We start from the raw sequence: 16,602 nt of genomic DNA on the forward strand, positions 1-16,602 counted from the left end.
CCTAGGTCATAGATTAGGGATGATTCTGTTATATTTTACGATTTTTGGTCTCCACTATGAAGTGTGGCCATATCATTGTTTCACGACACGGTCAGAGTTTTTCCCGTGTTGCTTTTGGAAAGGATATACCACGTTTGATCTTAGTTATGATCTGCGCAGCAAATAACACTTAGAATCGTCGCATAAAATACACACACATATGCCGATATGCTGCGGTAGACACAAGGATGTACAAACAAATCTCGATGGTAGGTTTGTCCAGATCCCTGGGACGACTCAAATCTCGAGTGAAAAATGAAATACTATGATCTATCCCTTCGCCCTCGCTTTTGCCTTGAAACTGGACTTAGGGGTTGACCGCCAGTTCGATTATTGCACCTCCACGTGGAAGCGATGTTAGGTAGATCCCCAGCAAGCCACAAATCAGGCCAGGCCCCTCGAAATTTGTGAAACAATTTGATTCTCTCATGCGACTAACAGAATTAGGACGGGTCATAGTGACATCAGATTGATCCTAAAATATACATTTTATATCTTACATGGTATATCGCTTAGTCCACAACGACGTACACAACAACAAAGGACTCCATCAAGATCTGACCGAAAAACGCGACCAACTCATGAAGTGAACAAAATAATTAATCAAAATTTGCAATAATGTTTTTGAATTCTCAAATCCTCATTCGACACGGATGCTGGCGGATTTCAAACAATTCAAGCCACATTTTATCCACCTGCCCGATGCAGAATGTCAAAGGTACCGGCTTTGTACTTTGGACAAGCGGATTGTACAATCAGGTTCCCTAATACATGTAATACACTTTGCCCTGGTAATAAGTGTGTTCTGATGTGGCCTACTCTACTCCGTATATAACTATAATATGCGAGATAACAGTTTAGTTGCCATGGAGGGCATATTATTGAATCACGTGGAGTCTGTGTCTAATGAACTAACCGACATTAGGGGCGTATTATGTATATTTAAATAGCACACTTTCGTCTATAAGATCCTTCTGTGTTTTCACTCCGTATATAGTACAAGGTAGTTCTTTGTACTTGGGGTCTATTGAGCTTTTGTGACTTTCCGAACTAGGAACCCTGATAATTATATGTATGGAGTAGTTTAAGGCTAGCATCAAGATAATGAGGTGAACATTAACCAGGTGGTCACTTTTGCTAGGTGATACACACCAACCATACCCCAGGTACATAAAATAAGGATGTTGATCCGTTAGAATGATATGATTCTACTACTAGGCGCCGCATCAATCAGCACATTCCCTAGTTGTTTAGTCGTCAAAGACTTGCTTGATAGACCTCAGGTCCAAAACCATGTATCCCACCGTCCATAAATGCCCACGACACTCAACTCACAGTAAACTGTAAGCCAGATAATAACCCCTAAACCCTTCTTAACAGCTATAGACAGAGTCCCATCTTGATGGGGCAGCGCTATAGCTCCATGCCATTGTTGTTGTATATAAAATAGGCGGTGTGATTCTGCCGAAAAGTGAGGTTATAATGAACTGAACAATAGATCTGTCGCCCTTCGGGGCATATGGTCAAATGAAAATATACAGAGAAGATTAGCATGGCCCCTGCACTAAGGATGACACGCTCAATCAAAGAGAAGCTACCTATTTTTTTCTTCTTTCGAGATCCTTTATGGACCTCGGGATGTTATACGGTGTGGGTCTTTCTATAGTGTTATTATTGGTCCTACGCGATAGGGAAGTCACGTGTGAGTATCCAGTCGATGGTTCGAATCGGCCAATCACGGAGTATTATTATCTCTATTGTGATTGGTTCAGACACCTTGAACAATCTAGGTAGAGTCGCGACATCAACTCCCAAAACGACTGCCCTTCCTATGGATCTTCTATTAGTTTTACCTGGCTTTGTAACAAAACCCTTTGCACACATTCTTCCCCCCCTCGAACGAGCGAAAGTCACCACGGTCGATGTGATCACGCTCGACTCCCTCGAGATCGCGAAACGTGCCCGTGTACCTCCCGCAGATGTTCGCCGGCTCTCCTCCTCCATTGTCGAGGCGTTGCACACCGATGTTGGCTTCGATAAGCCACAGACAAACCTCGGCACCAGCGACGGACCCAGCTCTAGTATAATAAACCCCGATGTGGCGAACAGAACAATCAGCTCGACGAAGCGCGCGTCACAATGGAACACTATAAGCACTCTTGACCCCGCGATGGATGCACTGCTAGGAGGCGGAATTCCAACCGGGTATGTCACAGAAGTTACGGGCGAGAGGTATGTTGCAGCTGTTTATCCTCATTCAAGTCTTATCAACCGGACAGGCAGGTCAATCTGACATGTGGATCAATGTCCAGTGGAAGCGGCAAGACCCAGTTCCTTCTAAGCCTCTGTCTAGCCGTCCAGCTACCCAAACCACAGGGGTTACGACGGCGTGCCATATACATATCGACAGAGCACCCGCTGTCTACGCCACGACTCTCACAGCTCCTAGAATGTCATCCTGTCCTCTCAACACTTCCCCTCGAGCAGGCGCCCTCGCTACAGGATATCCTGTCCATCAACGCCATGGACCTGGAGACACAAGACCATATCTTGAATTTTCATCTTCCCGTCGCAATCGAACGTTATGACATCGGCCTGGTCATCATCGATTCAATAACATCCAATTACCGCGCTGAACACGCATCAAACAGCATCCAAGCCCTCGCCAAACGATCATCCCAGCTGGCAAAACTGGGCCATCTACTGCGCAATCTTGCCGTAAAGGAAGACATCGCCATTGTAATCGCAAACCAAGTCTCCGACCGTTTCGAATCTATAAAAAGCAACGAGCCAACCCCACGGACAGGGTTTCCGTCCATGTCCAGTCAAACAGCAGATCATGGATCCGGCCCTGTCTCCCCCTTCCCAAAATCCCGAACTGAACAGTTAGCCACTAGAAATAGCCAGCAGCCACCACCCTCCTCCCCTGCTATCTCCTCATCACCATATCACGCACCAAACGATAAAAACTTCGACGGCTCGTACCTGATCGCCCCTCGAGCACGCAGCATGTTGAATGTGACTCACCAGGAGCGCTTCTACTCCGGCTGGGGGGATGGCGCATATCCCGAGAGTGGATCTCTGAAGAACCCGGCACTGGGATTCGTGTGGACAACGCAAATCGCCTGTCGAATTGCGCTGAAAAAGGAAGAATCACATGCTGTGGGTGTTTCAATGGGGGATAATCCATATCCGGAGTCCACACAGGAAGCATCCCAGTTCCAGAATGGAGGAAATGCAGACGCCTATCGAGACCCGGACTCAATAGCGATGCCTGCACCTTATCTCAAGAACCGAGTCTCTGACTCGCAGAACCAACAGCCTGCGTTGGGTTCGGAATCCATTATTCGGAGGACCATGAAACTTGTGTTTGCGCCGTGGACGGCCGGCCCGAAGGACACACCACGAAAGGGCCAATCAAGTAGACGAAGTGGTGAGGTAGAGTTTGAAATTTGGAAGGGTGGTTTGAGAAGTACGAGTCATGGTGAATGATTTGTCTGATGTCATACATAACCGACTTCATTCTTACCTACATGTACTAAAGCTACAGCCTATCTTAGAAAGTCTCGATTGTGATATACTCCGGATAGTTTGATGTACTATGTTGGCTTGTGTTCGTTTCAGACTAAAACAGCGACAGGATTATGATATACCCAACAGCGATTTTGAGATTTTTCTCTTTTAACTATTATTGTATAATATGAACATCTAAGCAACAGCCAAATAATCCGAATAATAGATGTCTCGCAAGTGCTGAGCTTGAGGGATGATTGGAAGGTCACAAGCGGAGGTGTGTGTTCTACCATGCCTTAAATGTGATCATCCTGTGCTAGGAGGGTTGAATGGGCTGAACAAAACACAAGGAATTTGTGTGACCCAAGAACTGTTGCTCCACAGCGTGTTGATCCATCTAGGGCTATAAACTTGGATTTGGGGGAGCCTTGGCTGGTACTGCTGCATATATTCAACCAGTGATGTCTTCTGTCTTGTCTATTACATTTCTCTTGACTTGACTCAGGGATACTTAAGTTACTAGAATATCTCAAAGAACAGGGTTGGAATCCGAAGTGGAATATCACTCCAATATGACTATCACATTTCAACTTATCAATCATTTGCTTAGATTTCCTTTCTATATGCGTAAGTAGGCAAGGAAGAGAGAGGAACAGGAAGAACACGCTTCAAATTAACCACAATCATATCTATGTCTATGGACATCTCTTTAAATTAACAGCGACCATCTCTTTCTCCCCTTTTCATCAGGTTCCTTTCTTTCTTTCCCCTAACATCCTTCCAACATGCTCAAACACTCAAACACTCAAAGAAACAAGATAATGTATCCAAGGATCTAAGGTAAAGAGATGCAATGTGAAGATGCAAGACAACGACAGCCATGAGGAGAAAGCTTGAGCGTCAAGACAAGAAAAAGAAAAGCATCAAATTTGATCTATGACTCCCACTCAATCTCTCAAGAAAAAATCGTGTTGACCTTGTGTATGTGTATATCCACGCAAAGTATACAGGATAAGACAACAAAGCTCAAATCAAATCAGAACAATGCAAGAGGGCAAAAAAACAAACATGATCAGAACCAAACCGAGACCGGCACTCAAGGGTTCAACATCTATTGAGCCTTGGCGACCATCTTGGAAGGAGGAATACCGATGCCGTTGGTGTTACGGTAGAACATAACACCCTGGCTCTCACCAGTGGCACCCTCAGTGGGCTCAACAAAGTGGCAGACACGGGCAGAGGTCCACATGGCCTTGAAGAAACCAGTCCAGCCGGTGTGAGCCTCGGAGCGGTAGTGGTTGCCCATGACGCCCTTGATGGCATCGCTGGCCTCGTCGGCGTTGTAGAAGGGGATGTTGCTGACGTAGTGGTGCAGCACGTGGGTCTCGATGATACCGTGGAAGATGTGGCGGCCAACAAAGCCGAAGTCGCGGTCAATGGTGGCGGCAGCACCGCGGGCGAAGTTCCACACTTCAGGCTGGTAGTGAGGGAGGGTAGGGTCGGTGTGCTGGAGGAAGGTAATGGCGACTGCGAGGAATATGTTAGCAAAATGGACCAGAAAAAGTGATATCTCTTTCGTCTGAAAACTTACCGAGCCAGTGGTTCACCCACAGGTATGGGAGACCGTACCAGACAAGCAGGTTCAACCAGCCGAAGTTGGTACCGATGAAGTACAGGGCGGTGCCGACGATGAGGAGACCAAGGTCACTCAGGGCAATCAACTTGGCGTCCTTGGCCTCGTACAGAGGGCTGGAGGGGTTGAAGTGGTTGACACCGCCGAACCAGCCGTTCTGCTTGCCCACACCGCGGCCCTCGGGCTGCTTGGAGTGGTTGTTGTGACCAGTGACGTTGTTGAGCAGGTACATAGGCCAGCCGAAGAGCTGCTGGGCCAGAAGGTTGCCGGCAGTCAGGATGGGAGTCTCCTCGCACAGCTCGCCGAGCTCGTGGAGGGTCTTGCCCACGCGGGTGGCGTACTGCTCACGGGTCTTGGGGACGAAGACCATGTCGCGGGCCAGGTTACCGGTGGCCTTGTGGTGCTTGCCGTGGGAGATCTTCCAGGAGAAGTAGGGGACGAGCAGGAGAGAGTGGCAGACCCAGCCAACGGAGTCGTTCAGGACCTTGGAGGGGGAGAAGGCCTGGTGACCACACTCGTGGGCCAGAACCCACACGCCGGTGCCGACGAGACCCTGCACGATGGTGTACAGGGTCCAGAGGGCCACGCGGGCCGGCAGGAAGGGGACAGTCTCGGGGGTGACATAGTTGTGGAAAAGGTAGAAGACGGATCCCAGAATGGCCAGGTCACGGAAGACATAGTACAAACTGGTGGCGGCGGAGCGGTGGAAGCAGTGAGCGGGAATAGCATCGCGGATCTGCTTGATCGTATAATCTGGGATCTTGAACTCGTTGCCATAGGTATCGAGCATCTTGCTGACCTCTTGTTCCGAAGCCATGGAGGAAAGGGAGGTAGAGGAGGGAGACTGGCGAGGGCTGTCAAAGGGCGAGGCCGAGATAGAGCTAGTCGCTGAGGACTCTGTAGCGGGGTTGCGATTGAGCGCAACGCGCTTGGGGATTGCGGTAGACGACATGATGGGTGTTGAGGCTGACGGTGTATAACTCCGAAGTCACAGTGGGTATACTCTCAAAGTATCCCTGTTCTATTGAAATAAAATGAAAGACACGGGGTTCAAAACAACAAGAACCTGGGATCAGGTTAGTTCGGATTCTCTGAGGTGTGAAGTGATAAGGAAAGGACTACTCACAATATTTCGAGTTTATTGTTGCACAAGGGTTGAAGCAGATCGAAGCAAATGCCCCGTTCTGAAGAAGAGCCAACGAGAAAGCAGGCAATTGACTAGCACAAAGCACAAAAAGAAAGAAAAGACAGAGAAGGAACAGCCCTCTTTCAAAAAGGAAACAGAAAAACCAAAGAAAAATTGCAATTAAAATTGAAATTGAAACTGCAAAAAAAGAAAAGAAAAAAAGAAAACAATCCCATGGGACTGAGTAATTTGCATACCTAGGTACCGCCACTATCATCCCCTTAGTCTAATCCAACGGTATGGTGTTTTGAAAATTACAAATTTAGAGATCCACCTCCTTTCGCCTTCGACAGCTGAATTTTCGCATGAACTGTCTAGAATAAGTCAGAATAGGGCTGATCTTTTCTCACATGCTATCCCATCGATATAGTATATGTCTATCTCATTGGTACAACAGATTTCGGTTGCACGGAGTACTCCATACTTCCATACTCTTTTCCCAAGTTCTTCATAGCCACCGCCTTTCCACCGGCTAATCCCGTTCGCCCCAACACTTTTTTTGCAAATTACATGTTGTTATAGTGACAGTGGTCTGATGATGTGATCTAGACTCTATCTAGACGCTATCTGAGTATGTATTCCCCTCCTCTGATAGCTATCACTTTCACATGCCGAGAATACGGTGAAGGCGTTCCTAGCTGCATGTGGATAGATCGAAGTGATCAACTTACCTCGGCGGATCGTTTTCGTTCGTAAATGGAGTACGGCGTAGACGGCCATGGATTGGTCTGGAAATCTCCCACCGAATCTAATATGCAACATCGTGTGGCAAATTGATTTTGCTTTTTGGTGCTTGTTTGCGCAATTGATACTCCGTACGGAGTATACGCAGACCCCGAAAACCCCCCGGCGTTATGCGATTATTTCTTTCTGTAAGTCAACATGTAAAACCTGAGAGCTGGAGATGGCTCGGCAGTGGCATGCGCAAGGGACATGTGATCCACTTTTTGTCTTTCAGGCTTCCTTCTTGGCCTTCCGGATGTAGTTCGGTGTTGGTACGGGCCTCAACATTTATTTGTATACTGTACATTCACATATGTTATCTCGACTTGACTTAAGATGGAAGTCAAGAGAGTACAGAATGATCTATAAATACAATAAATTATTTTACAAAGTGGTACTCCGTACATAGCAAACACATTGAAAATAAAATATAAAATATAAAAATACCGACCGTAGTATAAAAATGCCTCTACCTGCTTGTTGGGACCCTTTGGGGTTTTGTTGGGGCCCCACTCCCCCTTTTTGAAAAATACACAAACGTTAATTTTTACTTTCAAATGTTTAATTCTTTAGTTCCCCCTGGGGGCCCCCAATCACCCGTGGACACCTTGCCACCTTAGATAAGATCTGATCGCGGACCTCGGTGCCGATCTCGGATTTGATTTTTCTATATTCTAGGGTTGTACTGGATTTATTAGAATAGAACTTCTCTATGGATTATCTGAAAATATCTTAATCATCAAACCTTACAAAAGAACATTGGAAGGTCCGAAAAGAACATATGTGGGGGTGCGATAAGCGACCTCGAAGAGACATCGAGTTCAGCTAAGAGATGGAGCTAATCCATACTAGTGTCTACTAGCCTATATCGGGCTAAGTGCCAGCGGGAGCCATAGCCGAAGCCACCCAAATCCCTATACAGTCAAACCCCGTTAGAATCGGAGGAGAGCAAATCCCTTGAGTTGCGAAGAGTTTCCTAAGGTGGTGAGAGTATCGACATTCCGGGTTATTTATAGTGCAAGACTGTTCCAAAATAATCGAGGCTTTGCAGAAAGATGGGGTCGATTTTAAAGGGGTTTGGCTGCATTCCCGAAGTCTATACACCAATCTACACACAACGTAGTACAATTGAAGGGTTCATGATTCGTAGAACTACATACAAACAAGTACCCTCAGCGAGCCTATATATGACTCATTATACATACAATCATCCACCCCACACAGATCTATCAAATCAACGAACCTCCTGCGTCCGCCGCTCCGAATCAACGAGCCAAGATCCCCCACCAGCAGCATGATTACCGCCAGCGGCACTAAGGCTAACAGTAGTCTTCTTCAAATCGGGGAGGACAAGAACAGTCTCGCCATGGTTACGGTAGTCAACCTCACAAGGGATCGAGCGACGAGCCGGCGCCATGGAACCAGCGGGATCAGCCGCAGGCGCCGACGTCGGGGGCTGAGGTGCCGATGGGAGGAAGGTACGGATCTCAATACCAGGAAGAAGGAGATGGCCCGGTTTCTGGGGAAGGAGTAGGACAGTGAAGCGGGTGGATTCCCCGTCGCGGGCGAGGAAGTTGCCCCGACGGCGGCCACCTATTTGCCACTGGTCTGGATTGGCGTGAATCTCGTAGGAGCATTCGAGGGGTTGGTCGGCGTTTTCGCGGGTCGCTGGGGAACACCAGCGTCGCGTGTGGCGGAGACATAGCTCGGCGGTGATCATCTGACCTACCGCGGCGTGGGTAGATGGCCCTGGGTCGGTGGTGGGCTTGGGCTGGAGCTGGAGGTCGGCTGTGTGCACGACTTGGATCTCGGGGACGTCGACGGGGATGATGATACGACGGGTTGGGATGGTAGGCTGTGCGGGGAGGAGGATGGTGGGGTTGTTCTGTTTCATATGTGAGTAAAATAGCTGGCTGGAAACCCTCGAGTTGGGGCTTACCTTGTGCCACTCTTGGAGCCACTGTCGCACATCCTCGCCTGGTGCTTTCAAAGCTCCGAGCAGATCCTCCCATCGCACAGTCTGATAGGGCAGCATATTTACCTCGCGAATGAGCCCAATGGCTTCCATGTCATTCGTGGACAGCTGCGCGCGGAAACTGCTCACAATGTGAGATGTGAGCAGCGCTGCGTACTGACTGAATGGACTCGAGCCAATGGAAGCAGCGAATTGCTTTGAGACTGCATCGAGACACTCATCGTCGACACATGTGAAGTCAACACTAAGTTGTAGACTCCGAGGCGTTGATGCAGCTACGTTGCCTTCATTATGGCGAATTTTGTAGAGAAGGGACGCGGGCTGCTTGGGGAAGACATCAAGGGCGACGGGACCGGTGATGCTAGATTGCACTTTGTAGATGTCTGAGCTGGGTAGACTGCAGTTCATGATACGAAGCGGAATCAACATGGCCGGACTGATGGTGAAACGAGAGAATAGTAGTTCATCCTTGAAAATATCCTGCACGTTGACCGATATCGGTAGAGTTGAAACGACATTGAATGATGCCGAGGAAGCGAATCGGCCTTGCTCAGTCTCATATCCGATCTCTGCTCGCGCTGAGAGGGTCGAAAACGCCTCCTCCACAGTGTAGGGGATACGTAGTCGAACGAATGACCGCGCCGGCAAGTGCGCGAATTCGATGATGCCCGAATCGTGGCTGGCATCCACCTCAATCTTGCCATCCACGACCTCTGTTTCTGAGAGGCGAAGCCGTAGGCCCGCAGTAGCTGGCCGGACGCGAATCGTACCACTCTTGATATCATTTCGTCCGCTATCAAGTTCCAGCTCCAGTGTCCGCATGGCCTGGAGGTTAATAAGATGCGGTGACACAATCCTCGCCTGCAGGGCTTCGGCCGGAGGATAGCAATAGATGTAAGGCTGGTTGTCGGTTTCCTCCGAGTCTTCTGGTTCCCGGAAGCCAACTGGAAGGGTGGGGTCGTGCCCGCCATTGAAGTTAAAGACAAGGTTGCCAGCCCTCATCTCGAGCCGGTCAAGGAAGTACTTGCCTTGAAGTGTGGTCTGCATAAAAGTTAGTTACTGGTAGTGAAAGTTATTCTACGATTACTTACCGAGCAGTCAATCAAAATCTGTGTTGACGATGATTTCACCACGAACTTGGCTGAGCTCTCGATCCAGTGCTCAGAATTCTGAGCGCTGTTAGCGCTGACCAGCCGAATCTTGAGGTTGCTAATCTCAATCTGCTGGCCCAGAAGGAATCGCAAAGACAATTGTATCTGGAATCCATCCTTGTTGTCGTACAGACGAATGGCTGGGTCGACGCGGAATTCGGCAAAGAAATCTGTTAAGGAAGCAGGAATATCCTTTTGAAGAGCACTAGACACTTCAAACAAATCGCGGACATGTCCTTCTAACATTTCCTGCTCAGTAGAAGGGATCGAGCCAGCCACGGACTTTTGCCTGACTGACAATTGCGCCTGCGCATATGTAGCAAATTTGGAAAGCAATCGTATCATCATCCGAACATAATCCTCGTTCCGTTTGAGCTCCTTTAAGCACCGTGCGTGGAGTTCCAACATGCTTCCTTCCAGAACAATCCAATACTTGGAGCCGTAGAAGGGAGCCATCCGATGGAAATAGGAAGCAGCAGACTCGTAGTCTTTTCGGCGGTATCGTAAAATAGCGATTTCAGCCAGAGCCTGTTCGACAGAGTTGACACGATTGGCTGCCATATGATGGCGAATCAAACGGTCTGTGAGGTCTTCATAGAGAAACAGGAAGGCGTCTTTTGACTTTAATGCAGCCCTAAGGCCAGAAAGCTCGATACCTACAAGCGACGATTCCTTTTTCTTATTAGATGCCTGCGAGTCTTCAGTGTCATCGCCGTCTAGCGAGATCTCCGACAGGTCACTTTCGCCAGAACGATGGCGATCATCAAAGAGAAGACCGAGATTGTTCCAGTTCTCAGCCCAGCCCCGTCTGCTAGCAATCTCCTCGAGGGACCGCCGCGCTAGAAGAAGCAACTCCGCCCTCCCGGACGATAGCTGTTCAGAACCAGTCTTTTGTGTTGGAATAGGCAAGGGCTTAGGGTGTTCCATAGTGGATCGCCGCTGCATCAATGCCACACTATCAGAGATATCCTGGGTCACTGGCCGGGGAGGTCGGGCACCAGATGAGCCTATCAGGGAACTAGAGCGGCGGGGCACATCGGCACGGGAATCAGCCATCGTGGCAGCAGCAGCTTCACTTGATTGCGCAACCGCATGAAGAGAAGATTCGGGGAGCATGAGGGTCGGAGTAGAGGTTTGACTCAGGATCTGGAAAGCTGCCGAAAATGCCCACGAGGAGACTAGATTGTTGATAATATCTGTCTTGTCATCATGAACTACCTCCGCCAGACCGCATTCGAGATCATAGCGGAGGGTACGTGCAGCTAAACCGATAAATTCTGTTGCTCTGGCGCAAATCTCAGCTAGTAGAATGAGGTTTTCGGGCTTCTTGCCTGATTTCGACGCCTTGCTGTCTGCCACAGGTTCGCTACCAGCCAGTGATGGAGCCCTCGCGGCTCGGAGTAGTAGAGTCAGTTGACGAGAGAAGATGTATGTGCGGAAATCGAAGATGGAGATATCGCTTCCCAGGATCATTTCTCGGTAGGACATCTTGTTGGCGTTAAATGGGAAATCCTCCGACTGAAGCTCCGAAAAGAGAGCCGCGTCATCGCTGTCGCTTTCATCGGAAGCCCCAATCTCCAATGCCTTTTTGGCCATCTCAGCCCACTTTTTACTGGTGATAGAGAGTGCACCACTGTGTTGGTCGCCGCTCCCATCGAGCTGCTCTCGAATGGCCGCATCCAATCCAACGGCTAGCTCATCGTATCCAGCCAGCGCATCTTCGAAGAGGCCCACATTCTCGAACCCCCTAGCAAGACCTTCCTTGAGGATGAAGAACGTGCAGAAGTTCCAGCCAGGTAAACTGCGCTGAGAGTCTTTCTCCTTTATATCATCCTCATATTGAGCCACACGCAAATCAAACGAGGCTAGAATCCCGTTCTTCATTTTATCAATCAAATCCTCCAATTGCTCCGCCAATTCAGGGGACTTGGTCCCCTGCTTCGGAAGACGCAATTGTGCCACACGATCCACGGCAGATTTGGACGACCCGTTGAAGTCGGCTTTCGCCTTTTCCAGCACCGTAGTTGAACCACGGCCCCATTTGGAGGTGGGTGTAGCCGCCTTGTCCGCAGCATCACCGTCCGGTACCACATGTAGAATCAGCCACTCGAACGCATCGTGCTTTTCCTGACTAGTAATCGCGGACTGCGAGCTTTGGGGAGACGCATTGGCCTTGATCCATTCGCGAAGGTTTCGTCGGGCCGTCGCCTTGTATGTTTCGTTGTCGTCGCATCGGAGGAGGTAGACTTTCAGGTATGGGGTTTGACGTAGACCGGGTATTTGGTGTCTGCGATGGGCAACTGTGCCATTAACAGTATCGCTCGATGATTTGCGTTCATTTGATTCTTGCGCAGGTGTGAAGCCGATGCGGAGCGACTCAATTGACCGCACGGGGCGGGTTGGGGATTTCCAGTGGAGATTTTTTAGTGGGAGCTTTGATTCAATCACGGGCTGTATGAGCGGAAACAAGCCTGAAGGATCTGTGTATTCCACTGTGTTTTATGGTCAGCGCAAGCTTCATTCATCTTGATCACGTTTATCGTACCCGTTACATTGCTCGAAGCCTGCGAAGGGTCCATGATTTCCCGGGCGCAATACGGGAAGTGGCCAATTGACTTCAGGACATCTCAGAATTCAAGGTGCATAGGAGCTTTCATGCGCCTGGAAGTTAAGGGGAAAAGTTGCGGGGTGAAGGGAGACATGCTGTCAACAGCGGCCACGCACGGCCTCGTTCTTTTCCATTTTGGTGCATATCCCTCGCTGCTTTTAGAATTTGGATCTACAACTGACCGTTTCTTTGTTTTACTCTGTTAGTCTTATGTATTCAGACCAATATACATATTTATTTTGAGGTTATGTGTATTTAAATATATACTTTTGTACTTATCTAAACATCTATCCCAACTCAACGGAAAACTTCATACCAGCATGCCCCCGGATCTATACCCGATGACCTCACACCTCAACCTCAAACACCTTTGCTAGCACAGCACCACCAACCAAAACAACCCCTGCCTGTATAGGCAGTCCAATCTGACCTGCCACAGAAAAAGGAACCAGGGCCTGGTTTTCTGGCCTCACCACCTGTGGATAGAAGAACCCAGTTGAGGTGAAACCTAGCCATGCCATAGACCACGTTAGGCCAAGAGCCTTTTGCCACAGCGGTTTAGGAAGTTTTTGGCTTTGTCCATTGGACTTCGAAAAATATTTCCAAAGCGCTTTTATGACGTCTTCAATCATGAGGCCTAGAGGTGCCGTGACGAAGAACAACATGGCGCCAGATTCCTGTGCTGGGATTCCCTGCACAATATCGAGGACAAGATGCAACCCGCCTGAAAAGAAGAAAACAACAAAAACATTCATGTACCGCTGCACGAAAGACCTTGGCGTTAGACCCAATAAGTCTTGAGTGATGAACGCGCTGACAGAGGTCAGGGGGTTTTGCAGCAATTGGTGCCAGAATTTCCTACGAGATCGATGTCAGTACAATACCCCATCTCCAAATAATTTGCGGTGAATAAGCTTACCCCCAGAAGCCCCGTACTGTGTCGGCATCCAGCGCCCTTCCGTACAATGGAGGACAATTTTCAGGCGAGTCGAGTCCAAGTCCCACAAGAATGATCGAAAAGACACGATGGTGGAAATCGATGAGAATTCGGCTCACCACAAATCCAGCCATGATGTTTGAGATGATACGTTCAATCCATTGTTCGGTTGATATATCCCATTGAGGCACTGGCGGCAACGTCCCAATTTTCTCTTGCTCCAATGCCTGTTGCAACGCAAGAGTAGCAAAGACATCCAGGGCTAGATACTGCCAAACAACAATGGCTGTTTGGCGAACCAAAAAGCGACCACGAGGAGGCGCGGTCATATTACGTCGTTTATAATATGCTGGCTGTGGAGGGGCGTTTTTTATCTTCCAGGGAGTGTTGATCCCACGAGGGTCAGTAAAGAACCGAGTCGTGACATAAATTCGAGCTACAAAGCCCTGGCTATCCTCAGAAGGCAAATCGTTGCTATCCTTGGGGTTGATGAGTAGCAAGTTTAGGCATTGGAAGGCGATGGTTATGAATAAGCGACCGCATTCACACCATACGAATCCTGGGCCTAGCGCTGCGGCCACCGGTATCGCTCGATATACAATAAAGATAGAGCATGGAATTGATAGGTACCGAAGAATAGATTGTTTTGGAGTTGCGATTAGGAGAGTTGCGGGTATAAGGCATTGGGCAACATAGAGAAATAGAATTTTCAGGATGTTGGAAGAGGTTGACATGGTTCGCCTATACCCAAGCAAAAGGGGAACGCCTCCTTAATTGGGGTTGATGTTGTTAAAGATGTGAATTTGTTCAAAAAGGGGCGATCGTTTCTTATTTTTCATGATTTGCATAGAATCCCAATATTGGGCTGCATGGGCCCTTACGGCGAGCGATAAATACGAGGACGGCAAAATAGATCCATGCTTCTATATTATTCATAGTCCTTCAATATAAAATTGATGCTTTATTAATATACAAGGGTTCCTTGTAGATCACTCTCCAGTGCATTCATGTTCCGATCTATAACTATCTGTCTCCGTGATGATTAGTGGAAATGATTCGTGGAAATGATAAGGGATTCACTAGTAATATATGTAGGTACCCCTCTCTTGACTCATGCTGGAAGGAGATCAAATGCTTAGACTTGCCCTATTGGGATAATATTATATGTCAAGATATAGCAGCGGATCTGATAATATACCTATCAAACAGTTACTATTAAACGGACCACCCAGAACGCCCATCAGCCCTCGGGATTTCCCCGCTCATATACAACCATAGTATATAACCGACGTGCATAATATCCCAAAGACTTTTCAACCACCACGCCATGTCAAAAATGGACTCAGCTCTTCGCGACGCCGTGACTCGATTTGTCGAGCGCCACCCTGAATCCCAACGCCTGCATAAGCTATCTCTCGAAAGCCTACCGGGAGGAAATACCCGCACATTGCTGCACACAGCACCGTTCCCAGTTTTCATGCGCAAGGGCGAAGGTTCAGAATTGTGGGATGAGGATGGAAACAAGTAAATACATCAATACATCAATCCGGCCCTCGGGAGCGTCTCGGCTAACAATATTTTCCAGGTATTTTGATCTAGTCGGCGAACTATCCGCAGGTCTATATGGTCACTCTCACCCGAAGCTGCAGAAGGTGTTGACAGAAACCATCCAGAATGTCGGATTAAGTCTGGGAGCGACGAATGTCTACGAGCAGCGATATGCATCGTTGCTGTGTGAGCGGTTTAGTCTCGAACGGGTCCGATTTACAAACTCCGGAACAGAAGCAAACATCCACTGTCTTGCTGCAGCCAGGAAATTCACTGGCCGTCGCAAGGCCATAGTTTTCCGCGGAGCTTATCATGGTAGTGTGCTGTCCTTTGGAGATAGCATCGCGGAAAACAACATTGACCAGGCGGATTGGGTACTACTGCAATACAACGATTCCAAAGGTGTTCAGGAAACGTTTTCCCAGAACAATGACATTGCTGCTGTCATTCTGGAGGGGATCCAGGGGTCTGGCGGGTTCATTTCTGCATCACCCGAGTTCCTACGAACAATCCGCGAAGAGAGTGAGAAAGCGGGCGCGTTGATGATTCTGGATGTGATGACATCCCGGTTGGCACCGGGAGGATTGAAAGGCTTGTTCGGGATCAAACCAGATCTCATCACTTTGGGCAAGTATCTAGGTGGAGGTTTGCCATTCGGAGCTTTCGGTGGCCGACAAGATATCATGGATGTTTTCAACCCTCTCACGCCTGGGGCTTTGGTACACTCTGGCACGTTCCAGAATAACACTTTGATGCTGCACTCTGGGTACGCAGGACTCTCTGAAGTTTATACGGCTGAAGTTGCTCAATCGTTCAATGCCCAAGGCGATGACCTGCGTCAGCGCTTGCAACAGGTCTTTGCGGGATCCAAGTTCTGTGTTACTGGCCACGGTTCTCTTATGTGCGTTCACATCACGGAGACAGGACTTCGCGCGGAGCAGATCACTTGTCGAGATGATGTTGCTGCGGTTGAGGCTACGGATCTCAAACAGCTTTTCTGGGTGGAAATGGTGAATGCGGGGTTCTGGGTGCAGAGTCGAGGAACAATTACCTTGAACATCGCTATGTCTACCACGGCTCTCGATGCGTTTGTTGAAGCTGTCGAGGAGTTTTGCAAGAGGTATAAGTCCTTGGTTGTAGTTTAGTACATTACATGCATGGTATCTTTACATTGGGCCTAAAAAGAAATGAAGAAAGCAGATATTTGAAGAATACTATTCGGATGTGGACCATGAAGATGTGCAACAAATGCATATGCACATTAGGCATGTAGGTATAGCGCTACATAC

At 48.6% G+C, this 16,602-nt stretch overlaps 5 protein-coding genes across 5 annotated transcripts; 2 read left to right on the top strand and 3 right to left on the bottom strand.

Moving 5' to 3' along the window:
- Nucleotides 1–1,870: 1,870 nt before the first annotated feature.
- N7455_006299 (putative DNA repair protein (Rad57)) lies at nt 1,871–3,531 on the top strand (the record flags this gene model as incomplete). Its single annotated transcript, XM_040959204.2, has 2 exons — nt 1,871–2,271; nt 2,352–3,531. The coding sequence occupies 2 exons, from the start codon at nt 1,871–1,873 to the stop codon at nt 3,529–3,531; spliced, it is 1,581 nt and encodes a 526-aa protein (XP_040810360.2).
- Nucleotides 3,532–4,536: 1,005 nt separating this feature from the next.
- Nucleotides 4,537–6,503, bottom strand: N7455_006300 (oleate delta-12 desaturase odeA). Its single transcript, XM_040959282.2, has 3 exons — nt 6,312–6,503; nt 5,144–6,251; nt 4,537–5,079 (listed from the first exon to the last, which is right to left on the bottom strand). Exons 2-3 carry the CDS (start codon nt 6,135–6,137, stop codon nt 4,664–4,666), a joined length of 1,410 nt encoding a protein of 469 aa, XP_040810331.2. The 5' UTR covers nt 6,138–6,251; nt 6,312–6,503; the 3' UTR covers nt 4,537–4,663.
- Nucleotides 6,504–8,328: 1,825 nt separating this feature from the next.
- Nucleotides 8,329–12,799, bottom strand: N7455_006301 (putative TMEM1 family protein; the record flags this gene model as incomplete). Its single annotated transcript, XM_040959223.2, has 4 exons — nt 8,329–8,979; nt 9,034–10,110; nt 10,161–12,712; nt 12,766–12,799. The coding sequence occupies 4 exons, from the start codon at nt 12,797–12,799 to the stop codon at nt 8,329–8,331; spliced, it is 4,314 nt and encodes a 1,437-aa protein (XP_040810332.2).
- A 376-nt stretch (nt 12,800–13,175) lies between these two features.
- N7455_006302 (wax synthase family protein) lies at nt 13,176–14,094 on the bottom strand (the record flags this gene model as incomplete). Its single annotated transcript, XM_040959236.2, has 2 exons — nt 13,176–13,686; nt 13,748–14,094. 2 exons carry the CDS (start codon nt 14,092–14,094, stop codon nt 13,176–13,178), a joined length of 858 nt encoding a protein of 285 aa, XP_040810308.2.
- Nucleotides 14,095–15,101: 1,007 nt separating this feature from the next.
- Nucleotides 15,102–16,458, top strand: N7455_006303 (aspartate aminotransferase family protein; the record flags this gene model as incomplete). The annotated part of the gene is made up of 2 exons (XM_040959185.2): nt 15,102–15,289; nt 15,351–16,458. The coding sequence occupies 2 exons, from the start codon at nt 15,102–15,104 to the stop codon at nt 16,456–16,458; spliced, it is 1,296 nt and encodes a 431-aa protein (XP_040810310.2).
- Nucleotides 16,459–16,602: the final 144 nt, after the last annotated feature.

The sequence above is a fragment of the Penicillium solitum genome (genome assembly GCF_028829755.1).
Source record: "Penicillium solitum strain IBT 25940 chromosome Unknown utg000004l_segment0_segment0, whole genome shotgun sequence".
NCBI classification, from domain to species: Eukaryota; Fungi; Ascomycota; class Eurotiomycetes; order Eurotiales; family Aspergillaceae; genus Penicillium; species Penicillium solitum.

What these genes read in the sequence shown, in the direction of transcription:
- N7455_006300 (XM_040959282.2), bottom strand. Translation starts at nt 6,137, where the DNA reads ATGTCGTCTACCGCAATCCCCAAGCGCGTTGCGCTCAATCGCAACCCC. An exon ending in GTGGGTGAACCACTGGCTCG is followed by an intron (nt 5,080 to 5,143) that starts GTAAGTTTTCAG and finishes TATTCCTCGCAG; the next exon opens with TCGCCATTACCTTCCTCCAG.